This window comes from Phodopus roborovskii, unplaced genomic scaffold (assembly GCF_943737965.1).
Source record: "Phodopus roborovskii unplaced genomic scaffold, PHOROB, whole genome shotgun sequence".
Taxonomy (NCBI): Eukaryota; Metazoa; Chordata; class Mammalia; order Rodentia; family Cricetidae; genus Phodopus; species Phodopus roborovskii.
Window position 1 is genome coordinate 11,798,930 of NW_026125281.1, and position 27,063 is coordinate 11,825,992.

At 37.6% G+C, this 27,063-nt stretch overlaps 1 protein-coding gene across 5 annotated transcripts in view; it reads left to right on the top strand.

Annotated features, from left to right (window-relative positions):
- The first annotated feature begins 1,168 nt into the window (after positions 1-1,168).
- The window catches only part of Mybl1 (MYB proto-oncogene like 1), a 33,179-nt gene continuing 7,284 nt past the window's right edge, over positions 1,169-27,063 (top strand). For 4 of the 5 annotated variants that reach the window (XM_051197089.1, XM_051197113.1, XM_051197105.1 and 1 more), the window contains exons 1-9: positions 1,169-1,308; positions 9,498-9,603; positions 10,084-10,155; positions 11,457-11,549; positions 15,814-16,034; positions 17,719-17,893; positions 20,529-20,600; positions 21,818-21,922; positions 26,793-27,026. In XM_051197089.1, the coding sequence (XP_051053046.1) occupies positions 1,289-1,308; positions 9,498-9,603; positions 10,084-10,155; positions 11,457-11,549; positions 15,814-16,034; positions 17,719-17,893; positions 20,529-20,600; positions 21,818-21,922; positions 26,793-27,026 (1,098 nt within the window). In that variant the 5' untranslated portion in view covers positions 1,169-1,288. The remainder of the gene's footprint in view (positions 1,309-9,497; positions 9,604-10,083; positions 10,156-11,456; positions 11,550-15,813; positions 16,035-17,718; positions 17,894-20,528; positions 20,601-21,817; positions 21,923-26,792; positions 27,027-27,063) is intronic. The other variant, XM_051197097.1, reaches the window with a different exon arrangement.

Consider the following 27,063-nt stretch of genomic DNA (forward strand, 5'->3'; position numbering starts at 1 on the left):
GTTACTGTAGTTAATAATCTCCTTGTGTGCTTCTTTAACCGTGTAACTCATAATTGTTAGAGAAGCTGAAACTGCAAGAAGCTCCTTTCCTTATGAAGATTCCCAGGTCCCTGCAGCTTTCCGGGGCAGCTCCCTGGCTCCGGGTTCCTCCACCCCTCCGCGGCACAGAGCATCCATCCCTCCCGCTTTGCAGATGGAGTTCGTGGTTAAGCTTCTTGAGCGCCGACCCTGTCCCATTCCAGGCCACGTGTGCAGACAACCCTTGTCGCACTTTTTATTCCCTTTTGGGGAAAACAAGGGTTGCTGCCACAGGGTCTTGGCCACTTTCCCTGTCATCGCTGAGCAAAACTAGTTCACACATGCTTAAAAAATAACGGCCGCGCCAATTCTCTGGCTAGAAGGTTAAGTGCAAGACCGCGCCCCCTCCGTGGCGCGCGAACGCGGGCCCGCGAAGTCCTCCGCCTCCCGGGACCCCGAGCACCCGGGGCCGGGGAGGCGAAGGCGGCGGCGGGATCGGTCGGGGCGCCGCTTCCGGCCCACCCACGCCCCGGGAGCGCAGAAACTCGCCTTCCCAGCAACCTCCGCGCGGGGTGGGGGCGCCCCCCTCGGCCGTGTGGCTCACACAGCGTTCCGGGTCCTGTCAGCAGCCCGGCCCGGCGCGCGAACCGCGCCTCGCGCCTCCCGCGGCCTCCGGGCTCTCACTCCCGCGAGTTCCAGCCCCGCCCCCGCGGCCCCGCCCCCCGCGGCCCCGCCCCTCCGGCCTGCGCCGCGCGCGCGCCCCGCCCCGCGGCCCCGCCCCCCGCGGCCCCGCCCCGCCCCCGCCCCCTCGCGCAGCCGCCGCAGCCAATGAGCGTCGGGGCCGCGTGCGCAGATTCAAACGGCGGCTCTTGAGGGAGGCTGGGCGCGAGATTCGGCGGTGCGGACAAAACCCTGCAGGAGGCTGCGAGTGCCGCAGAGCTGCTCGCTGCGGGGACCGGGCGGGGGTCGGCGCCCGGGACGGACTCGGCGGCGGCGGCGGCGGCGGCGGGGGCGGGAGCACGCCTGCTGACATGCTGAGGGCATCCCTGGCCCGGCCGGGCCGCGCCTAGGAGCGGCGGGTCTTGGTCCGCCCCTCTGTCCCCCCGCAGTGCCGCCTGGCCCCGACCTGACCCGGCCTGCGTTCCTCTCTCGGCCGCCGGAGGGCGGAGGCGGCGGAGGCGGCGGAGGCGGCGGAGGCGGCGGGAGGGTCTCGGCTGGAGGAGGCTGGCCCGCGTCCCCGCCCAGCCCGCGCCTATGCGGTACCTGAAGGATGGCGAAGAGGTCGCGCAGGTGGGTGGCATCCCCTGGCCCCGGGCCGAGCGGCCCTGTCCGGCCTCCCCCGCTCGTCCCCACTCGGGCCCTCTCAGGCCTGGGCGCACGGGTTTTGCTGCCCCTGTCGGGACCGCTGGGGGGGGGGCGGGGATGACGGCGACACTGGCTCAGGTGGCTCCTCTGCGCGGGTCCTCCCTCGGCTCCCCGCCACTCCCTCCCTCCCTCTCCCTCCCTCTCAGGGAGCAGGGAGGTTTGCAGCCAGGTAAGTGTGTGCGCTTCCGGGGGATGCGCCGCACCGGGAGCGCTTGGGTCTGCCTGCATGACTTGACAGCACTGGGGTCCTCTCCTCTGACTTGCCGAGCCAGCCAAAACAGGATCTCTGTGACAAACCTGGGTGGGCACCGTCCTGGGAAACCCTCCTGAGACGGGGACCTGCTAAAAGTCTTCTGTCATCCCCATACTGCTGTTCTCAGCGGTTTTTTCCCCTTCTCAGAAGATTGTTGCTACCATCGGGTAAACTTGATACTAAAACAATGTGTTGCAGTTACATTGTATTCTGAGTGTTCGTGGTTGAGTCTGACTGTATCTGTGTTGTAACAAGTAGGACTCAATTTTATTGTTGTTGTTGAAACGTGTATTAGAATGTCTCTGTGAGCCTAACTTTTATTTTAATGCCGTCGTAATAGCTACTCCTAAGTTGTGTGGCATAATCAGATGACAAAAATCCAGCGTCTCGATTTTCAGTGTTAAGGAATTGGGCAGATTTTCCAAATATTTCAGTTTACCTAGATCCGCAGCCTCAAAATCTTTGAGTTGTATTTCCTGAGTTGAAATTTAGTACTGGAAATCATTCATTACAGATTTAGCTTTAAAATAACTACACAAAAAATACTTTATTTATTATGGTCCTGCAGATATCAACATAAATTTTATTAAGACGTAGCTGCCTTATTTGTAGCGGCTACAGAAGAGATTGGTCATTGAAGTGGACCGAATGAATACACCCACAGGCATGCCACCTTGACACTGTTATTATTTTGGGTTAGATAGTTGAAGGATTTGTAGCGGCATCTTTACCTCTGCTCAGTAGAAGACTAGCCCTTTTCCCCCAGTCTGGACAACCAGCATTTATGGATGGTGCCACTTATCTTTTGGGGGATGGAAACAAGGACATTCAGGTAAGAACCGCTGGTCTGCAACTTCAAGGACATAACATTGCAATCTTCAGAAAACGTGTGGACTTAAAATAATTAAGATTGCTGGAGTATTGCTTTAGGCATTTTGAAATTTTAATTCTAACAGTGTTTTTAAATGATGTAAAATGAAGTTAATGTGTCAAGCCAGTAAGAGAACCTTGTGTCTATCCACTCTGTGCATTATCTACTTAGAATCATTGTTAATCTTACATGAAACAGTATCTTGGCTAATTCAGTCATCTCTTTTAGTTAAAAGTTACTGTTAAATGCTGATGTATGAATGCCACATTCTTCTCAGTTTTTTTTTTTTTTTTTGGTGTGTGTGTTTTCATGTCACAGTTGATCTTGCTTCCTGATAGTTGGTTGAGGAGAAATGATTTAACCATTACTTCTTGCAAATTATTTTATTATCTGTCCTGGGAGTTTGACCTCTAAACATTAATTGTACTGTTGATTTTTATTTCTTGCCAGTTAATTGAAACAATATAGAACGGTGTCAAGAGTAATTGCACTGCAGTGAAACTGCACTTCTCTGGGAGGGAGGATATGGAGAGAAGGTGTGGTGAGAAATCATGGTCTCTGGTGCGCTTCTTTGGGTTTTCTTCAATGAGTTTTAGGGGTTGTTAAGGTTTCTGTATATTTAAAAATGACTCCTGTATATTAAAGGCTAGTAGAATGTGAAATGTTTGAAGGTGGAATATTCAATGGGCACTCTTATTTTGGTGAAAATCTTAGTATAGATGAGTTCAATTTATAACAGAGAAATCAAGTCTTTCAGTCATTCGGTACTTTGAGATCCCCAGCATACACTTATTAATGTGAATGGAAAATTTTATAAGGATATAGGCATAAATTCTATAGAAGACTCTTTTTGTGTGATCTGAAAAAAAGCTAAGATCAGAAAATGTTTACTTTAAATATGAACTAACTGAAAGATAGTGGCTCTTTTAATTTTTTTAATAGCTGCAGAGGCTCACTAAGATTTGCATATAGGCAAAGGTCATGTAGTATTGTGACTTAAAATAGTTTTAGAACCCAGTGGGGGTTTTAATGAAGTAATTTATAGCTAATTATTATTAGCATTTGGCTTTTAAGCATTTTTATATAAAAATAAGTGTAGTTTTATTTAGTACTTAAAATTTTTATCTTTTCTTTTCATGTGTGTGCATTAATGCATGCCTGCCAAGGTGTGCAAGGTAAAAGGGCAATTATCTGGAATAGTTCACTTCTTGTGCTATGTGTGTCCTGAGGATCAAATTCAGGTTGACAGGCTTGGCAGCAAACACTTGTTCAGCCATCTTTACTGTCCCAGTTTAGTTTTTAAAGACTACTTAAACACTTAAAAATAATTATACTTACAGTAATTGTGATCCTGCAAAGCCTGCTTACTAGGTACAGGTTAAGATATTTATACTTAAGATGACCAGCTATTAAATTAAAATGATAAGATGAAAGGTATCTATATACAGAAAATACAGAAAATTTTTCCTTGGTAGTATGTATGCGTGTGTGTGTGTGTGTGTGTGTGTGTGTGTGTGTGTGTGTGTGTGTGAACAACTTCACTGTTGTTTCTAGAAACATGAGTGGAAGTGAATGTATGTAAAACTATGAGAAAGGATTTTTTAGTCATCTTTGTCCTTAACTATCAGCATTATTTTGGGAAAGCTGATATAATGTATTTCATTTTTTATTTGTTCATACAAAGGGTTTGGACTTTTTAGTCTGTAAGGTAGCTTATAGCTTTAATGTGTATACTATTTTGAGAAATTATTTCTAAATGGATTAGAAATATTGTCCATTGTTTTTGTTTATGGGTAGTTATATAGAACTCTTTTCAGTATTTATTTCAATGGTTGTATTATTAATGGTCCAGATTATCTGAAGTCAAATTTTGTCTCACTCTAGAGGTGGAAGCCAGTATTCATGCATGCAGTACAGCATATTAACCACTGGGTGGCCTATTTCACTTTGTTAAATCAACTTGGTAAATTCTCATAATTTGAATGCAGTTGAACTGAAAATAATTATATATACAGTTGCCCTTACCTCAAAAAGTATAGCAAAGATTGACAAGGTCTCTGTGTAGTACTGGATAGCCTCAAATTTACTGTCTCATTATGTAACCGGGGCTGGTCTTGAATTCATGAAAATCTTGTTGAAATTGTGGATGTGAGCCATTGCAGATATGAGTCATAATGAACAGCTTTCTCTTTTTTTATTATAACTATTTGAGATATGAGAAAATTTTAATTAAAAATGTCATCAAGTTGAAGCAGTTTTCCTAGAACAAATTCTTTAATTTCTCTCATTTCAAACTAGTTCCTTTTTCAGTAAAAGTAAATTATATTGTTCCTTTGCTTAACTCATTTTTATTAGATTGTCTGTTATTCTGTACTTCTCCCAAACATTTTCTCTTAAAAACCAAGTCAAATTTTGTGTATTGATCCACAAGTGAAGTCATGACTATCAGCTTATACCCCAATGTGAAATTACTCCTAACCATTTTCCTAGCCTAACATGGTACAGATATTTTTATGTTCCTTTTTATTGTTTCATCATCTTTATCATTTCTTTTAACCGTAAAACAGTTTCTAGTGGCAGTGCACATCTACAATACTCAATCTTGGAAGACAGGAAGGGAGATCATTAGTTCAAGGCCAGCCTAGAATACATAGTGAATTCAGGGTTACCTTGAGATGTTGTATCAAAAACAAAGCAAGCTGGGCGGTGATGGCGCGTGCCTTGATCCCAGCACTCTGGAGGCAGAGGCAGGTGGATCTCTGTGGTTCGAGACCAGCCTGGTCTACAAGCCACAGAGAAACCCTGTCTTGAAAAGCCAGAAAAGGAGGAGAAGAAGAGGAAGAAGAAGAGGAAGAGGAAGAAGAAGAAAACCCAAAAAACCAAAAACAAATATCCCAAAACAAAACAAAACCAAAAGGGAAATAAAAACTAAGCATGAAATCCTAGCTTTAGAAAAAGAATTTTTCTTGACCTAAATAAGAATAGTAGCAATGATTGTGGAGACCATATCTTAGGTTGGTGAACCTTTTGCTTTATACCTAGAATAGTATTTTACCTACTTCTGTTGTCCTCTAGGTTAATCATGCTAGAGTAGAAATGAGTAGAGTAGAGTAACTCAGTTTTACTGAATCATTGTATATCACCAGTACTGATTTCTGCAGTGCAAAAATGCCCTCAAATCCTGTAAAACATTGAAAAATGATAAGCTCTGTCTACGTTTCTAACTCCTTCATTGTTACATAGTGAAAGTGGAACTTCAACAAGGTTACATGTAAAGATAAACTCTTCTCCTTTAAAATTATTTTTTTATACTTGTGTGTGTATGTGTTTGTATGTGTGCCTGTGAAGATGCACTGTGCTGTGGTCAGAGTGCACAAGAGCATCTCAGAAGTCAGCTCTCTCCTTCCACCAAGTACCACCTTAGGTTGTCAGGCCTACACAACTGTCACTGAATCATTTTGCTGTCTCCATCACTCCCCCCCACCCCTTTTCTTAGTAAATTATAAGCAGAGTTAGGCATTTTCTTGTTACAGTTAGTGAAACTGATACATTTATAGACTTGTTATGTTACTAGAAATTGTATCATGCTTTCAACAATCAAATGTGCATAGAAATAACTTGGGGCTAGGGATGTAGCTTCATGGTATGATGCTTGACTAGCATAGATGAAGGCTCTGAGTTTAACACTCATCTCTGAAAATGAAATCAAAACAAAAGAAGCCTATGCACAAAAAGTTTAAGCTAAAATTAAGAAGTAGATTAGTCAAATGCTAGGAAAGTCCCAGTGGTAGAGATGATTCTAAGAATCCTACTTCAATGTTCCCTTGTCCTTACCCTCACCCACTCAACTCAGCTTCCTGAGTGCTGAGTGGATTATATAGCTCACTGTCTGAAACTGATAACCATGTTAAGTGCAAAACAGAATACAACCTTGTGAAGAAATAAATTTTTTTTTCACTGAGTATGCAGGCAAAAAATAAAGAACAGAGTTTTAAAGTTAAAAAGTTTTAGAAAAATTACTCCTTGGTGACTAGTCTTTTTGACCAAACTAACACTTCTTTAATTCATATTCTTAAAATATTTTGGTAAGAACCTTCAGGTGGGTTTTGTATAGATAAGATACAATACAGGTATTGATTATTAAAGATCTGTACAGGCACATTTCTAAATTAAAATTTGTTTTGGCATAAAATAGCCTAGTTAAAACATAGTTTTGTTGTGATGGAAGCTCTTGAGACCAGAGAGGAATGAGAACTAAGAGAATGTGTGAGAAGCATGCCTGACAGTTTTTTGAGGTGTCAGGAAGTGGTAATATTGCTGAGGCATTTCCAGGAAAGGTTGGGCTAGATTTAGATACCTTCAATCAATCCCTTGTGTGCTGAATTTCCTTTAAAAGTTTGTTTTAGCAAGTTCTCTTTCTTAAAACTCTACCACTTGGAGGTACATTTGGATTTAACAAAAAGAATATCTTCCCCCTTTTTAGAGCAATGGCTCTTAACCATCCTAATGCTGCAAACCTTTACTACCCCAACTATAGAATTATTTCATTGTTACTTCATAACTGTAATATTGCTACTGTTGTGAATATTTACTGTTGTAAATATATGATAAGTTATCCCCAAAGGAGTCATGACCCTCAGGTTGAGAGCCACTTTTTTAGAGTCTCCCCCCCCCCAACCCTTTCTTGTATCTACTTTGAGATCATATTGGTATTAAGGCAGGCAGACATTCTGGATGGGTTGGAATAGAATACTTCAGATTTTATAGTATAAAGTAGAGGAGGAGGAAGAATAAGGAAATCATTGATATCTTACAAATATTTGAATGGCAGGTATTGTGCTTGGTTTGGGAGATGAACATGGGAACCTTGGTCTTTACATTGCTGATCTTACTGTTTGGTTGGGAAGGTTGGCAAATGTGACTAACATTAAGATAAGAAAAGAGCAGATACTCTGTAAGCTACAGTATGGAGCATTGTCCAGTTAAGGAGTTTGCTTAGAAACTTGACATTCTGTGACCTTGAAGCATCTCCATGTTATTGTGTGCTCTTGGCTAATCCCATGATACTTCTGATAGGAGATGTTGGCTGCTAGTAGTAGGTATTTTCTTTAATTAAGCCTGTGTGTTTGTTTGAGGCATAGTTCAACAATAATATTAAGGACTAGCTGATTATTATTACAATATAGGCAACACAGCTAAGAGACTAGAAGAGTTTGATGTTTTATCTACCCAAATGTGAAAAATTTTGGTTAAATGGATTTGACAAGTTGGAGGAAATTAGGGGTTCCTACAAAGGGTGTGTTATGTGTGCATGAAATCCAGAGCTTAACTTTTAATTTTTGTAAATCAACTTTGTGTACTACATTTAGATTTTAAAAGTCATTCATATATTGCACTAAATATACTCCCATCTTTAGACTTGATATTTGAAATCAGAATGAATTTTTAGGAGTTAAGTTTAGTAAGGAAAAATAATTTTAAATACCATTAGATGATCTGTTTACACAATACTGAATCATCTTTTCTTAAAGGTAGGTGATATTATAGACATCTTACATCCTGAGAGATTAGTATGTTCAGGGTTATACAGTTACAACTTGAATCTTGTTCTCATTTCAGAAGGCACTTAGGTTTGCCTTTAGTAACTTGCAGCTTTTTACTATGCATTCCCCATTTTTCCATTAGGTTGTTCATACTAAAATGATTGGACAGTGAGCTTTAGAACTCAGCCATGCCTTATTTGGTGAGACATTGGGAAGAAGTTACTTTTCTAAGTCCATGCTTTTATTTATTTATTTGTTTGTTTGTTTGTTTAGTTAGTTAGTTTTGTTTTTTAACTCCAGAAAATGGTAATGGTGGTAATACTCCTCTCTTGTAGTAGTGAAGTTTGTTTTCTTTTAATGATTTATTTATTTATTTATTTATTTAAAGACAGAACCTCACTATGTAGCTACACTTGCTCTGGAACTCCATATTTAGACCAGGCTGCCCTCAAACAGAGATTTATCTGTTTCTGCCTCCCGAGTGCTGGGATTTAAAGACCTGTGCCATCATGCTTAGCAATATTTCTTTTGTGTGTGTGTGCCTGGTGCCTGGGAGTCCAGAAAAGTGTGTTGGGTCCCCTAGAATAGACAGTCGTGAACCAGTGTGTGGGGGCTGAGAACCAAACCCAGGCCCTCTGTAAGATCTGCAAGTATGCTTAACCCCTAAAGGAGCTCTGCAGCTCCTGTTGTGAAAATATTAGAGGGGAATTTAATATACTGCCACAATCTTTGGTTTTTAAAAAGTTTTAAGTAAGTGTTAGTGAGTGTTATTTTCAGGTGCTCACTACTTTTTTCAGTCCTGTGGCTACTCAGTGTCTCTAATTGAGATATTGTCATGGAGGCTTGCCTCCTTTGGGGCTTAGTTCTTAATATCCCTTTTCCTTTTTTCACTCCATATAAACTCAGTCTCTGCTTTTTTTCACTATATCAATTTTCTCAGGTCATCTCATGTCCTCAAGTGTTATTTATAATTTTATTCTCTCTCTCCCCGTGTGTGTGTGTGTGTGTGTGTGTGTGTGTGTGTGTGTGTGTGTGTATCTGTCTGTCTGTCTCTGTATGTGCATCTGTCTGTCTGTCTCTGTATGTGCATGTGCTTGTAGAAGCCAGAACAGAATCCTGGGTGAATTTCATCAGTGCACTCTTAAGTTTTGAGATAGTGTCTCTCACTGACCCTGTAGCTTGCTGATTTGCCTTTGCTCACCTTTCCTCACAGTCTCCTTTCTCTCCCCAAATAGTCTTTCGCTTTCATGTCACATGTCATATGTATTCCAATAGGGTATTGTTTCCATCTTCCCCTTTAGGACTTTATTACTATACTGTGATTAATCTTGAGACTATATTGTTTATTATGAGTGGCTTCTTTATTCATGCCTTCATATACAGACTCAGTGCTTGAATTAAATAATCTAAATAAAAAATTGAGCTTGCATATTATGTTCTTTTGTAGTGAGGATGAGGATGATGACCTTCAATATGCTGATCATGATTATGAAGTACCTCAACAAAAAGGACTGAAAAAACTCTGGAACAGAGTAAAATGGACAAGAGATGAGGTAGATATGGGCAAAATCTACTAGTATCATATTTATCAATTAATACTATTATAGTTATGAATGGCATTATAATGAAAACTGTGTGCGGACAAATTATTATATGCTTACTTGTACATTCTTTAAAAAAAAAAGAAAAGGATGACATTGCCAGGCAGTGGTGATGCAGGGAGGCAGAGGCAGGCCGCTCTCTGCGTTCAAGGCCAGCCTGGTCTGCATTTGAGTTCCAGGACAGCCAGGGCTACACAGAGAAACCCTGTATCAAAAAATGAAACAACACAAAACAACAAAAAACCACTCAATAGCCAATGACACAAACAATTGGTTGTTTAGAATTTACTGAGACAGTATAGTAAATGGAGGAATTTGGGTAACAGTGACTTTAGTCCTTCTCAAAGTGAGTACCAAACATGAGAGCTTGAGAATGTCATTTACATACCAGAAGTGGCGAAAGAGTTTTAATTTTTATGCCTCTCTTAATAGGATGACAAGTTAAAGAAGTTGGTTGAACAACATGGAACCGATGATTGGACTCTAATTGCGAGTCATCTTCAAGTAAGTGAGATGTGATAACATGACTCATTTAAGGCATCAGTGTACATATTCTACTTTTTCAGAAATGTGTTTGTATGATTTAGGCTTCATTCCTTAAAACATTTGGTTAATTTTTTTTCTGGTATAGTTGTAGTTGTTGCTAATGGTTTCGAAAGTATTTTCTAGTACAGTTTGTGTACCTCAGATCCTGAAATCTGAAGTGCTTCAGAATTCACAAGTGTTTTGAGTACTGACATAGAATGTTTTACATGTGATTTAATGTAATATGTCACAGTAAAAATGACAGGTGTACTTAAGTTGTCTAAAATTATTATGTGTATAAATGAGTTTCATCTGTAGACTTTTGTCCTATCTCCAAGATATATCATTTTATATATGTAAATGTTTGAAAATTTTAAAAACCCTGAAATCTGAACTTTTTAGTCTCAAGAATTTTGGATAAAGCATACTCAACCTGGACACTGTACAGCATTTATCCAGGGCCTAAAAAGACTTACTACTATAAAACAAAAATGCAATTAGATTTGTATCGGACTTCACAAATATTTGTGGGTGTTTTTTTTTTTTTTATGTTGGGAATTGAACCTAAGGCCTTGTACATTTAGGCAAGCACTTTACCACTAATCTACATCCTCAACTGTTACATATGTTAAAATATTTTGAAAGGATTTTATTATTAAGACATTTGACAGCTAACCAATAAAATAAAGAAAATTGTTAGGTTTATAATCTAATGAATGTTTTAAAGTATTTTTTATTAATTTTTTTTGAGATGGGAGTGTCACTGTGTATTCCTAGCTATCTTGGGACTCACTATATAAATCAGGCTGACCCCAGACTCATAGATACCTGCTTGCCTCTTTCTCCTGAGTGATGGGATTTAAGGTGTGCAGTTCCATCATACTTGGTTATTTCTGTATTTTTTTAAATTACGTTTGTTCATCATACCAATATTCACATATCTATTGGCGTATAATTTTATAAAATATGGAAGTAGTTTTGCCATGTACTCATTTGTTTCTTAGAGCATTGTGAATAGTTAAGTTACCTGTATTTTAAACTTTAGTGTTGATTACTTTGGTTTTAGAAACAATGTTACCTGTGTTTTTTCCATATTATCATAATATCTCTCAGTGTAACCTGGAAACTGAGATAATGGAGGGAGAAAACAGATTGTGGAGTTAGTTGAAATTGTATTCAAATGTCAGCTGTGTTAATTTAGAAAAATTACTTAACCTCTTTGACTAATTTGCATCCTGGGAGACATTTATTCAATAATAAAAACATCCAAATTCTTTCAGAATCGTTCTGATTTTCAATGCCAACATCGATGGCAGAAGGTTTTAAATCCAGAATTGATAAAGGGTCCTTGGACTAAAGAAGAAGACCAGAGGGTAACATGTTCTTTTGAAAAAAAGATTAAGTCTTTATGTATTTGTGTGTATGTGTTTGGATACATGGATGTGCATACATGCTCATGCCACCGCACATATGTGGGGTCAAAGGATAATTTGTGGGATATAGTTCTCTCCTTCCACCCACCATTTGGGTCTTCAGGGATCAAACTCAGGTCATCAGGCTTAATGACAAGTGTCATTGAGCCATTCACTTGCCCCATATTCATAGTCTTTATGCTCGCTATGTATGTAAAATAGGTTAACTAGATTACTTGTTACTGGTTAGATTTATTTTTATTTATTTACTGTTTGTTTGTTTTTCAAGACAGGGTTTCTCTGTGTAGCCCTGGATGTCCTGGAACTCACTCTGTAGACCAGGCTCTGCCTCCTGAGTGCTAGGATTAAAGGTGTGCACTACCACTGCCCAGCTAGATTTATTTTGTTAACATGTTGTAACACATAAAGTGTGATTATGTGTGTATGTATTTAGTGTATATGTATGCTAGGGTTGGAGGTGGGCATACATGTGTATGTACATACATGTGGAGACCCCAGGGCTGCATTGGGTGGGGTACTCCTTAATGGCATCAGTATTTTTTATGAAATAGGGTCTTTCGTTGTCCTTAAGCTTACCAACTAGGGGTAGATTGGTGGGTCTGCCCTTCTGCTCACTGTTACTGAGATTGCAAGTTCATGCCACTATGCTCAGCTTTTTTTTAATGTAGTTTCTGGTCTTCGTGGTTGCAAGGAAAGTACTTTAATAACAAGTATCTTCCCAGTTTATACTTTAAGTTACTTGGTACTGTTTCTTTGGAGGCTGTATGCATAAGAATTGGATGCTGAATGCCTTAAAATGTAGCTCCCCTCCCTACCCCCACCAGGGCAGAATTTGGACCCTCATATAATAAATACAGTCCTTTTTGAGGGCTTCATTTATAAAAGGAAGAATGCTTCATTTAAAGTTTGGTTGAATGACATTTAAGGCAGTTTCCAGTGAAATTTTAATTGACATTGAAAATGGATTTTAATTTTATTTTCACTCATAATAACTTGATATATAAGGAAATTGTTCTTAATTTTTATTCTTGACCTTAATGAACCCAGGGTTAGATAAATTTCAGAACATCGTGTATCCCATGTGTTTATAACCAAAAATCCAATTACTTGTGCAATAACACCTGTTGAAGAATAGAAGCATCTGCCTTTCACCAGGAATTGCTCTTAATTTAAGCCCTGTAAAGCTTGCCCATTGCTAATAAACTTGGGGATTGAGAGCAAACAAAGTCACTTCATTAGGCTCAGGACTGATCTGATTTTTCTTAATGGCCAATGGTAAGTTTTGAAATGTATGATGTGGGGCTGGTGAGATGGCTCAACTGGCAAAAGCTCTTGTGGTTTGCTGTGCATGCTTGACAACTCCTGTTCAATTCCTGAATTCAAAGTGGAAGGAGAGAGCTGCTTCCTGAAAGTTGTCCTCTGACTTGGTTTGTATATGCCCTCTACTCATACCTACACATCATAAACATGCACATAATAATAAATAAAAATGAGTAAATAAAATACAATGTGTAATCTTTTAAAAAGATAATTATTAGCTGGACCTGGTGGCATTGGCTATAATTCTAGTTACTCAGTAGGTCTAGATAGATCATTGCAAGTCCAAGGCCTACCTGTGCAACTTAATGAGACCCTGTTGATAAGAATAAAAGGTAGATTAGTGAATCTACTTCTAAAAAGCAGCTACTACTTTTAAATATTTTACACTGGATTGAACTTTTGTATACTGTATACAAACATTGTGTATTGATACAGATTTGAAATTAATTGGTTAAAACATACTGTACATACATTTCTAATATTGTTCAAGATATTGTACCTATACAGCTCATTTAACAATGTAATGCAAACTTCTACTCCTTGAAAGTTATCAATTATATTGGATAATAAGGAAATGCAAGTTAGTAATTAATCAACTATTGTAATCAAACTTGTAGTCACATTAAGTATGTTTACATGGTGAAACAGATATATTTTAGACAATCCATCTTCAAACACTTCAGAGATCTACAGAATGTGGCATTTAAAATATTTTAATAGCATAGGCTCTTTTTTTTCTTTAATGACAATGAGACATGTTTGCTCTAATCTACTTCAGAGAAGATGATGGGCATCAAAGAAACTCCACATGGAGTTTACTTTTTTTTGTGGCTGTGGTAAGCCACTGTGCAAGAAAGTGCCCTTGCCTCAACTGCTGACAGTTTGCTGTCCAAATTGGACAAGCAGGACACCAAAAAGCGTGACTGCAAACCTTCAAAAATCCTGCTTCATAGAAAAGTCTGTCAGATAATGCTAGGCCTGTAGACCAAAGATGAATCTCCCAACATTGCAGAAGAACATTGAGTGACTGTCCAGGCAGCCAGCTCTTTTTGTCATTTCTCACATTTTTGGAAGTTACTTGCTCGCACTTCCTGTTTACTCAGTTAATATTATTTTCTTCTCGGATCTCTGAGGTAGTTGAAGACTAGACAGTACAGTTATAGTTTTCATTATTTACCAGATTCAGAGAAAACTCACTAAAGATGTGTAAAGTGTAAAAGGCTGAGAGACATTAAAAGATAATTTGATAATGCAAATTAGACTAGAAAGTAAATTAAGTACAAGACTTTGGACTCACTAAGATGCAATAGATAATGGAGTATTTTCTCTGAATTTGTCAAATGCAAATGGACTTGACATTGTTGATGAACTTATTGCCTGTATATATTGTATGTACTTATTGTACATAGATTTTCTTATGTTAGTTATAGCCTTCTTTTTGTATTAGACAAAAAAGAGGAGTTGTGGTGACATAATTATTTATGGTTTAATAAAGATTGCATGAAATACCAGAAAGTAAAGCCAGCCACATTAGATAGCTGTAGAAGTCAGGCAATGGTGGTATCCCAGGACTCAGGATACAGAGGTAGATGGAGCTCTATATGAGCTCAATGCCACCCAGATCTACACAAGATTGAATCAGTCTGAAAGAGAATTAGAGCTCATGGCTTTAATCCCAGCCCTAGAGAGTTATATAAAAGAAAGAGCCCAGTGTCTCAGGTGGCACTCTGAGATTTAGTCTCCAGCCATGCTGAGGAGAGGCAGCAGTCTGAGGCGTGGTGGAGAGCTCATGGAAACAGGATCAGCCCTTTCAGTCTGAGGTAGAGGTAAGGGCTAGTGGCTGGGGCTTTGCTTATCTGACCCTCAGCTTTGAACCTAATATCTGTGTCTGGGTCTTTTATTTTTCATGTTATACCCTGTCAAAGTAGAAAGTAAGAAAAGGACTGGGAATATAGCTCAGCAATAGAACCCTTGTTAAACATACCTAGTACTGGGAAAACAGCCACAAACATAATAACTGCACATGTGGTCGTTAAGCCTTATTTGCAAAACATGACAAGCAGATACCTATCATGAAAATATTGATATATGTTAAATAATCCACCAATATAGGATGATTATGATGTGATATTTAACAGTGGGTCAGAGTAGCAGTGGAGTAAGGCAGGCTGAGGAGATAAACTGTTATTCTAATTTTAGGTAAACTAAAAACAAATTTAAAATGTACAAGTTGTAATTTTTTCAGTTTGATAAAGGAGGAAATGAAAGCCAGTAATTATAAATCTTTTCTGCTTCCTAATGGACTTAGTTGGCTTTTTGTTGAAGCTTATTTTTTTTCTCTCTCTCTCTCTTTAAAGATGTAAAAGTAGGAAAGACAAACCTTGATTTTTTTTTTTTTTTTTTTTTTTTTTTTTTGTTGTTTTCGTTTTTCAACAGGGTTTCACTGTGTAGCTTTGGAGCCTGTCCTGGAACTCACTCTGTAGATCAGGCTGGCCTCAAACTCACTGATGTCCACCTGCCTCTGCCTCTAGAGTGCTGGGATTAAAGGCGTGCACCACTATTGCCTGGTTAATTTTGAATTAATTAGCCCGTTGAACTTTTTGACTCATTGGGAATTGATTTTTGAACTTGCTGTAGCTGAAGGATTAGCTATTATTAAAATTACTTTTTGTGAATTATATTTATAGCTGAAATTTAATGTATTTATTTTATAATTTGGAGTTTTTCCCTTTTTGTTGTTGTTGCTGAGATGCTTTAGATCAAACCCAGGGCCTTGTGCACACTCAGCAAATGCTCTGTAACTACTCCAGCCTTGACATGCTTGAACTACATTTTCCTATTCTCTTATGGTAATGGTTTTTCAACCTTTGTTTTTGCTTCTTAGGTTATTGAATTAGTTCAGAAATATGGACCAAAAAGGTGGTCTTTAATCGCAAAACATTTAAAAGGAAGAATAGGCAAGCAGTGCAGAGAAAGATGGCATAATCACTTGAATCCTGAAGTAAAGAAATCTTCTTGGACAGAAGAAGAAGACAGGATCATATATGAAGCACATAAGCGGCTGGGAAACCGTTGGGCAGAAATTGCTAAATTGCTTCCTGGAAGGTGCTTACATAGATGAATATACACTGTTTTTCTGCACTTCAACACATTCTTTACTACCTTACTATTGAATATATTTTCAAGTACCCCCTTCCTTTTATTTATAATTCAAATTTAGACTGCATAATATAAACAACTATTTGGGACCATTTGTAATAAATTCTGTGGTAAGGAATATGATTAATTTGTGCAATAAAATGCTCAGACCTTTAAGTTATGTAAACAACATTTAATTTACTCTAGAAATCATATTTCCATATCATTGCCAGTCAGGCAGAGCCTGTACGAGTTGGTAAAGTGAAATCTAGATTAGAGATCTCCTTCACATTAGTTACTGTGCACCAAACTAGGGGATTGTAAATACACTGAAGTAAATGATGGTGAAAGTATGTTAAGGAAACTCAGTTCTTAATTATGGATTTTAAGTTGTGAAAGTAGTACTTCAGTCCATGCAACTGCAATACAGGGTTTCCCTAAGAGGTGTGATATGCTAAGTTCAGTCTTCACTGTACTGCTCAGATACTTTCTGGCAGTCGCTAGCTGGTGCAGCAGGCCAACTCTACCTTGGGCAACTTCATATCTCACTTAGAATATACATGTTTATGCTCTATAGCTGTAATCTCTATGTAGTACTTCATAGTAACTAATGTGCTTTTGTATGTATTCCTTCTTAATCTTTGTATACTTATATGTAAATGGAAACATTAATGTCTTTGTTTCATAGGAAATTAAGACACAGTATTACATTCTCTTTTATCCAAGTTACTAACTCTGGGCTGTGAACTTCTGATATAGTCAGTATTTTATGCACCTTTTTCTTTGTGTAGAACCTGCCTTAGTGCTTTAGCAGGGTAGGTTTCTAGTAGGTTTCTAGTAAGGTTTCTATTTTATGCAGAATGGAACTTATGCTACAGATAGCTCTAGGCTCATCTTTATAAAAAGGACCTTGGATAAAAAGGGAGTTGATGAACTCATTTTCTATAAATATAATATTCTAAGAAATGGTAAAGAATACTTGAAATTTGTAATTTGTATTTTTCTTTCCTTTTTATTTTTTTATTTTTTTATGGAAATGAGCATGAGCCCAGGACCTCATTTATGATAGACTGCTAGACAAGCTCTTTACCCCTGAACTCTACATATTTTTTGGTATTCCCCCCCCCCCCTTTTCCTGGTGTGAGGCTTTCGTACTGGGTATGTCTTTTATCAGGAGGTTTTTTCTTCTGCTTTTGTTTTTGAGCAGATTCTTGCTGCCTTGTCCAGACTAGCCTTGAGTTCCTACCCTGCTACCTCAGCCTCCCAAGCACTGAAGCTGCAGGCTGATGGCCCTGTGCCTGATGATTCCCACTCTTGTACTGCCAGTGCCAGCTCAGCCTCAAATTTCAAAGCTCAGCTTCACCGACGTCTCACCACGGGTCTGTCCTGGGCCCCTCACCAAAATTACCCCCACTTAATCACTGCTCGTCCTAGTTTAGTTATCCACACTGCAGTGGTGATTTTCCTAGTTATTTCTTTGTCTTACCTGTTGCCATGCTTTCAGTAAGAATTTAGGCTCTGTCACCCAGGGAACTGCTAGATAATTTCACCAGTTGCAAAAATTGTGTTTTATGTATTTTGTGAAAGTTAGACAGTGCTAAAATTTGTGGAATCCCTTTTCTTTTTAAAATGATATACTTTTATTTCTTAGGACTGATAATTCTATCAAAAATCACTGGAATTCTACGATGCGAAGAAAAGTAGAGCAGGAGGGCTACTTACAAGATGGAATAAAGTCAGAGCGGTCTTCATCAAAACTTCAGCATAAACCTTGTGCGGCTATGGACCATTTGCAAACCCAGAATCAGTTTTACATACCTGTTCAGGCACATATTTTTAATATCTTTACTATTTAAAAGCAATTTCTTTAGTTGCTCTATGGGAACGCTTCTTGTTTTTTTTTTTTTTTTAGGACAAGTAAAATTTGTATTGGGCGGTGGCATAGACATTTAAGTTTTTAACTGAAAAAGTAAACCATAAACTTAACAAATATTTCAGTACAAATTTCATTTAAAATTTCCTTTTATATGTGATTTTCACAAAAAGAAATATAGTATGTGCTGCCAGGTGGTGGTGGCTCACGTCTTTAATCCTAGCACTCTCAGGAGGTAGAGGTAGGAGGATCTCTGTGAGTTTGAGACCAGCCTGGTCAAAAGAGCTTGTTCCTGGATAGCCTCCAAAGCCATAGAGAAACCCTGTCTTGAAAAATAAAAACAAAACAAAACAAAAATGTATGTGTATAGAGCAGTACTCTCTGATTCTTTATAGTTTTGGTCAGATATGCTTTAACATCTGATGTAATTTCTCCTCAAAGATTGCTCTGTTTAATTGTAATATTGCCTGTCTTACAGGTGTGTATAGAACAGTTTAAAGGAGAAATAGTAAGACATCATTTAAACATACCTTTGGGGAACAGTAAACGGTTGATCTTTAATCTTGTTGCACTTTGCTCTTTGTGTGATTTTAGCCTTCCTTCAGACAAATTCATTAGAGGTTACCCAAGTTCAAACTGTAAGAAATTTGTTTAGGAGTCTTCATAAGACTTGCTTTTTTTTTTTTTTCCTGGGTGCCTGTCCCTTACATGTTTATGATAAGCAATTCTTAGTTCTTTTCACATAAAATATTAAGACTGTTAGGACCAAGTAGCATCTCACAAAAAATAAAATTGGCACAGAGTTAAAAAGGTTGCTTCTGAGCCTCGGGTTTTATTTCATGTTGCTTTTTATGGGCGTCACTAAGTTTTGTTAGACATACTTTTTTTTTTTAAACTTTTTTATTGGATCTTTGGGGGTTTTACATTATGTACCCCAGTTCTGTTCTCTTCCCAGTCCCCCATATTCCCATCTCATCTTTATAGTATCTCCTCCCCATGAAAGAAAACAAAACAAAGTAAGCAAGCAAACAAAAGCAAGAACAGGAAAAAAATAACCCATTAAACCTAAATAACAACAGAAACCACACTTGCAACTGCAAAATCTGTGCTTTCCCTTCTCCTTCTCCCCAGCCTCTCCATCACCTCTGCATCCTGACGGCTTAGTTTATGAATAGGGAGGTGGGGCAGTAGTGGTTACCGTTGACACCTGACCTTAAGGGTTATAATATTTTGTTTTTCTTCAGAGTCCTAGATTTCAATAGCACAAACTACAAGGTTCTGCTTCTGTCTTAGAAAAATTACCAACGTTTTTTGACTTATAGAAAGATAATATTAAAAATAATTGTTGCTAAGGGATTGTTTGACAATCAAAATATGTTGGAAAATAAGTTTTTTTCTAATATTTTAAGAGTTGCTTCTGATTTAATAATTTAGGAAGCTTTATACATTTCAAATTTAAACAATCAAGATATTTATAATTTTTCTTAAGAAATATGACATGAAGAAAAATACATTGTTTTAAAATACTGTGGTATATTTTTATTGAAAAGTTTGAGAAAAATAAGTTTCTAATTTATTGGAGTTACCAAGTTGAGCGATATGTGATTCTAATTGAGTATTATCAAAGTTAAGTTCTAGATTAGAGCTAGATGTAATGATTTTGCATTAGATAATGATTTAGGTAGATCGTTATAGACACATTATATATATTTATTTGTATTTGATTACTAGAGTTTTTACAAACATATTTTACTAGTGCTCACTAAATTCTAATATAGTTGTACAAATCTTTTAGAAAGGAGGCAGATGATACTTAGTATATTGTCAGAGTGTCTGTTAAGAATACATGAGTGATTATGATTGTTTTTTATATGGGTAACAGAAAAAGCTCTATTTTTTTTTTTAAACTTAGAGTGATAGGAGTAGGAATACAATTTAGGTAGTAGGGCAACCCTTAAAAGCTGACTTTCACAAATATAATAGGTAGGTGATGTTGGTAACAGACTGACTGACTGATATAACTAGGCTTAGAAGCCAGGTGTGGTGACATACCTGTAATTTTAGTTCTGGGGATGTTGAGGCAGGAGGATCAAAAGTGTGAAACCAGCCCCAGCCACATAGTTAACTCCAGGCTGCTTGGGCTACATAATAAAACTCTGTCTCACAAACCAAAAGACAAAATACAAATCTAAAATACAGACTTTCCCCCTACACTTACGGTTTTATCAGTATATTCTAGGATCAGGGCGATATAATAATTAAGTAAAAACTACTGTAGTTTGAATTTTCAGAGTTATTAGACAATGTCCAATGTCCAGTGTTTTTTTTATTTGCTTGTTTGTGTTTTTTTTTTTTGGGGGGGGGCGTTGCTTGCTTGCTTGTTTGCTTTTGTTTGATTTTTTTAGAGACAGACTCTCACCATCTAGCCTTAAGATCTTACATAGATCTGTCTGCTTCTGCCTCCTGAATGCTTGCCACTCTGCTCAGTGTTCTACTTTTTAATGTTGACATTTTATCATAATCTTTCTTGGCATCAAATTTTTAAAAATTGTACAACCTATAATAGCAATGCTTTACTTACTCTTTAGATCCCTGGTTATCAGTATGTATCACCTGATGGCAATTGTGTTGAACATGTTCAGACATCTGCCTTTATTCAGGTAAGTTTTATTTGTAACAAAAATACAAAGAAAGATAGTCATCATTGCTTACCTGTAATCTCATTAGGAAGGATTACCACAGTTTAAGACAAGCAGAGATACATAGCAAGTATCAAGTCCATCAGGGGTACAGAATAAAGCCCGTCTCAAAAAGCAAAAACAACAAAAATCAAAAATGAAAACAAGAATAGAGGAAGCCTGGTGATATGTGCAGACCTGTGATCCCAGCACTTGCAGTTTTAGAAGTTTAGTACTCATTTCCTTATGTATTAAACTAGGATAAAGAACATTGTTGGGGTTTTTTGTTCTGTTTTTTACTTTGAGTATTATAAAAACTAAAGAGAAATGTGTAAGTGGATTTGAAAATATAAACCATAAAAGTATGAGGTGATTAGCAGCACCGGTGTGGTAACTTGCTCAGTCTTGTAGCTTAAATCTTTCAAACAATTGCTGAATTATATAAAATACATTACAATGTAATTGTCTAAAATATTCCAGATGTACATTTTTGATACATAGTTAATGCAATGTTTTTTAGTTAGTTAGTTAGGTTTTTTTTTTTTTTTTTTTTTTTTTTTTTTGTTTTTTTTTTTTTTTTTTTGCTATTGTTCATTTGTTTTTCTAACAGTATCATGTTGATGAGACTGTCTTTGAACTTGATACATTCCCAAGAATGCTCTTGAACTTGTAGCCCTCCTATCTGCAACCTTCTTAGTGCTGGGATTGCAGGTGTGGCTACCATGCATGATTTTAGGTGGTGCTGGAGATACAGCCCAGGACTTCTTCACAGTAGGCAAATTACTAATTGAACTGTATCATTACTCCTGTTTCTTGTCTTGTTGTTTTGCTTTGTTGAGATAGGGTGTTACCATGTAGCCTGTGATAGCTTTAAACTTGAAACCCTTTGTTCCTGTTTCTAGAGTGGGCAATCACAGGTGTGCTCTACCATGCCTGAAATAATATGTGTTTATTTTTTTGTGCATTTAAATTTTTCCATTTTTTTTGCAAAGTTGAAAATATTCACCACGTAGCTTTTTAAATTCCAGAGATACTGTGATACATTGATTTAGTAGCATTAAAATGCTAGTAGCATTTGGATTTAATACCATTAAGCTTTATTATAGGTTACATAGAAGAAAATAAAAAGGAATACACTGTTTTAAAGCAATTGTGATGGTGCCTGTTTTTTTTTTTTTCTTTTATTTAACTTATTTTAGCAACCCTTTGTTGATGAAGACCCTGATAAGGAAAAAAAAATAAAGGAACTTGAGTTGCTTCTTATGTCAGCTGAGAATGAAGTTAGAAGAAAGAGGCTCCCATCTGTAAGAAATGAGCGTATATGTTTGTATTTGATTATTGGTCCTTTCTATGAACTCTTTTTTTCTTGTTTATTCCAAACACAGTTCTCCATCCACCCCTCCTCCCATTCCTCCCTCCCTTCCCCCTTAGTGCCTCCCTCCCCCGCTCCAATCTATTCCTCCTAAAGGGTAAGGCCTCACATTGGGAGTCAGCAAAGTCTGGCACAGTAAGTTGAGGCAGAACCAAGCCCCTCCCCCCTGCATCAAGGCTGAGCATGGCATCCTCCCCTCCCCCCCCAGTAGGGCCTGGGCCCCAGAAAGCCAGGTCATACACCAAGGATAGATCCTGGTTCCACTGTCAGGGGCCCCTCAGATAGACCAATATGTAAAGGACCTAGCTTGGTCATATGAATTCTTTTATACTTTTCCTTAGTTGTAGAGTATTTTCAGTGCGACTTTCACATTTTACTATAAATACTTTTTTTTCACATTTTAATTTGCAATTTTGGGGTTGCTTATGATTTACATCTTTTCCAGCATGTTTTACAGTATTCTGTATTAGGATACTTAAAAATATGTTTTTTAAATCATAAATATTAAAGACAGAGTATGATCTTTGATATATTTATTTTTTGTGTATGTATTTATTATATTAGGCTTTTAAAAACTTGACATTCCATGTAATGATGGATTAAATTGAAAAAACTTATAAAATGAGAAATGTAATAAGAGGGATTTATAAGCTCTGAAATTATTTTCTTTGGAAAAAATTCTGTTTTAATCTATTTAGGATACTAATTCAATAAATTGTAAAAAGTAATAACAGGCTGGGCGGTGGTGGCTCACACCTTTAAGGCAGAGGCAGAGGCAGAGGCAGAGGCAGGTAGATCTCAGAGAGTTCTAGGCCAGATTGGTTTACAGAGTGAGTTAGTTCCAGGACATCCAGAGCTACACAGAGAAATCTTGTCTCAAAAAACAAAACAAAACAAGATAATAATAATAATAATAATAATAACAATAACAGAAGGAAACATTTAGATTTTATATTTTCTAACTCTTTCAAAAGAAGGTTGATGTGGATATCTTTGATTTGGTTAGAATAATTAAGTATTAAATTCATATCAATGATATAAATTCTAGTAGCATTAAATAGGTCATGCTAAATGGATTAGAAAAAAAGACATTTATGCTTAGATGAGAATTTTATACATTTAAAGTTATATCTGGCATATTTTTATATTTCGAGAAGAGTTTTCCCAGACTGGGCCTACAGTTTAGTGGTGGAACATTTGTCTAACACGCATGAGATCTGGGTTCAGTCTCAGCACTGAAAAGAGATGCTTTTCCTCTCCTTGATTTCAGACTGAGAGGAAACTCAGCATCACTCTGATAGAATAAACTGATATGCTCAACTAGTATCATGAAATAAGTGATATTGTCTTACAGTATTTAAGAGGGTATTAAAATAACATGTTATTAATTATTGTAGGTGAGATTTTTACTGAAGGAAAGGCTATTTGAAACTATAAACCATCAGTAAATAGGAAGACTAGAAGTATGCTTATTTTAGTTCATTTTAGTTTTGCCAAAGAAGTGGCAAACAGTGACACTTAGAGTCCTTGTTTGCAGATTACTATGTCATGTTTGGATGACATGTTTGGATGGGATGTTGCTCAGTGGTAGGAGCCTGTCCCTATGTTTAAGGCCTTCAGCTTTGTTCCTGTGCTTCTAAACTAAAACTAAGACCAAACAATTATGAAAAATTTCAAGTACTTTTAGATTACATTTTTAATTTTTCCATTTTATTTTATGTGTATACATGTGTTTTGCATATGTATATATCTGTGTACCATGTACATGAAGCCTGAGGAGGGCAGCAGAATAAGTTGTCAGATCCCCTACAACTGGGGTGTTACAAATGGTTATGCCCTGCCGTGTGGGTGATAGGAATCAAACTCAGATCCTTTGGAAGAGTAGCCAGTGTTCTTAACTGCTGAGCCATCCCTCCAGTCTTTCTTATTATTTATTTATTTATTTATTTATTTATTTATTTATTTATTTATTTCCTTATTTCTTTTGGAGACAGGGTTTCTCTGTGTAGCCCTGTGTCCTGGAACTTGCTCTGTAGACCAGGCTGGCCTTGAACTCAGAGTTCCACCTGCCTCTGTCTCCTGAGTGCTGAGATTAAAGGTGTGGGCCTCTAAATTAGTAACAGTACCTTAGTGTGGTGATAAATTGTTTATGATCTAATAAAGCCGCTGAAGATCAGAAAAGCAAAGCAGTCAGCCACTAGCTTTTATTCCTACCTAAGACCAAAATGGGTGATCCTGTCTCCACTAATCCTCAGAGGCAAATGTTCTCCCTGTCTGGAAACTAAATCTCACATGAGATCCATGTAGTATTCCTTTTATACCTCCCTAGTGCTGGGTGTGAGCTCTGTTATTCTTTTTGGCTGATTCACTCTTGTGTGGTGAAGAGTGGCCTTGAACTCACTGAGGTCTGGGATTAAAGGTGTATGCCACCACCTCCTGGCTTCTGTGGTTAACTAGTATGATTGCTGGAATTAAAGGTGTATATCACCACTGCCTGGCTCTGTGGCTTTGCATTTTGATCTCCAGGCAAGCTTTATTAAATCATAGACTATATATCAACACATCTTAGCTCAGGATGCAGAATGCAGTATACCTGTCTCATTTAATAAGAAAAATATATTAGCTAAAGTAATTCATATTTCATATTTCATATTAAAGGGAGAAAATTACTTCTTTTTAAAACTTTGTTAGATTTCATACACTTTTTTTTTAGCAGTTGTGTGATAATAGTGACTACTATTTTACTGAATTCCATTATTTTTCCCTTGGCTGAATAAATTGTAGAGGTCAGAAGTGGGTGTGAGAAACACTGGAAGTAGAGATATAGATGGTTTGAGCACACATGTGGCTGTTGTGAACTGAACCAGAGTCCACTGTGCAGGCAGAGTTTCTCTGTGTCCCAGTAGCCAGTCCCAAATAACCACTCAGAGATTTAGTATTAATTTTAAATGTCCAACCAATCACTTAGGCTTGTCTCCAGCCAGCTCATACAACTTAAATTAACCCATTTCTATTCATGTGTGTGCTGCCCTGAAGCTGGTTTACCTCATCTATGAACTCCCATGTTGCTGCCTCTTCATTTGGCTCAAGCCTCCTCAGACTCCGCCCTCCTTCCCAGCATTCTCGCAGCCACCAAAATCCTACCTAGCTTTCAGCCAATCAGCTTTTTTTTTTTTTAATTAACGATGAGAGCAACGCATTTTCACAGTGTACAGAAGGAATATTACACAGCACTTCTGGAAGATAAGCAAGTACTCCTAATCACTGAGCCATCACTCCATCCCCAATTTTTTAAAATGAGCGTTATGTTCTTTTTATTTTTTATTCTGTCTGTCTGTCTGTCTGTCTGTCTGTCTGTCTGTCTGTCTGTCTATCTATCTATCTATCTATCTATCTATCTATCTATCTATCTATCTATCTTTTCAAGACAGGGTCCTTTTGTGTAACAGTTCTGGCTGTCCTGGAACTTACTCTGGCCTCAAACTCACAGAGATCCTCCTCCTTCTGACTCCCATCAAGTGCTGGGATTAAAGGCATGCACCACCACCATGCCTGGCATGGACAGTGCATTCTTAAGAATAGGATTGCTACTAGCTATATCTAATTTTAAATAAAATTTAAAATTCCTTATGTGCACCAGCCACATTTTGCAGCTATAACTGCTGGCTCCCATACTGGATTGCTGAATATATAAAACATTTTCATATTTCAGAAAGTTCTATTGAATGTTACTGTACATGTTGCAAGTTATCTTTGTGTGACTCTTCAAAATCTCCTTGTTTTATTATCATAACAGCAGGAAATTAAGCTTGAAAGATAAGTAAATTGCCTAGATTGTTTCTAAAGATAGAGAGAGAAAGAGAAAAAATAAATAAAAAACTAGAATAGTCCCTGATATCAGAGTATTTAATATGCAGTGAGAACCAAGATAAGGAATAGAATGTAGTAAGATGAAATAAAACATGTAGTTTTATAAGAACACAGGAAAAGTACATACTTTAGACTCACAGTCAGAATATGTTCTTGGAAGAAGTCCTCTTTGAGGTCAGTGTTGAACAGAAATATTTTTTATTTTATGTGCATTGGTGTTTTGCCTGCATTCATGTCTTTGTGAGGGTGTTGGAACTCTTGGAACTGGAGTTACACATGGTTTTGAGTTGCCATGTGGGTGACTGCGAACTGAGCAGTCAGTGCTCTTAACTACTGAGCTATCTCTCCAGCCTTGAATTCAGTCTTGAAATACAGGATGATTGCATACTATATATATATTAACAAGAAAGATGATGAATTAGGGCAACATTATAAATAGAATGATAAAAGTATGTCATCAGTCACATAGTATATTTAAACTGTTTCTTAAATCAAAACTAGCACTTTGTGGATGGTTGATTAGGGAATGTTCTAGATAAAGAGAACAATGGTGGGTAAAAAGGCTCTTCAAAGTAAAAGAACATTCATTCATCAGGGAGTTAAAAGCTTGGTGTTCTCATACAAGGGGGGTTGTGAGTGGACTTGTGGATGGAGTTTGAAAAGAAAGTGGCACCAGGTTTTAGGTCTTTGCTATATATAAGTTCTAATTTTATTGACAGTGACTTTATAGTTAAAATTGATTTAGAAAATCTAGTCAAGGAATGAGAGTTAGTGGAAACAAGTTATATACTAATATTGAAACACTGTATTGGATACTATATCTTTTTTAGCTAAAATGATATAAAGTATGTTAATGAAATTTTTTATTTAAAATAAATTCATGCCTTTAATGAGAATGGCAAATAATGTTCAAATTTCTTTTGGACTTTTAGCAACCTGGAAGCTTTTCTAGCTGGTCTGGTAGTTTCCTCATGGATGACAGCATGTCTAACACACTGAATAATCTCGAGGAACACACTACTGAGTTTTATAGCATGGATGAAAATCAGACTGTTTCTGCTCAGCAGAACTCACCCACGAAGTTTCTAGCTGTAGAAGCAAATGCTGTACTGTCTTCTCTACAGACTATCCCAGAATTTGCAGAGACTCTAGAACTTATTGAATCTGTAAGTTTGAAATTATGAAATTAATAATGTAATCTCA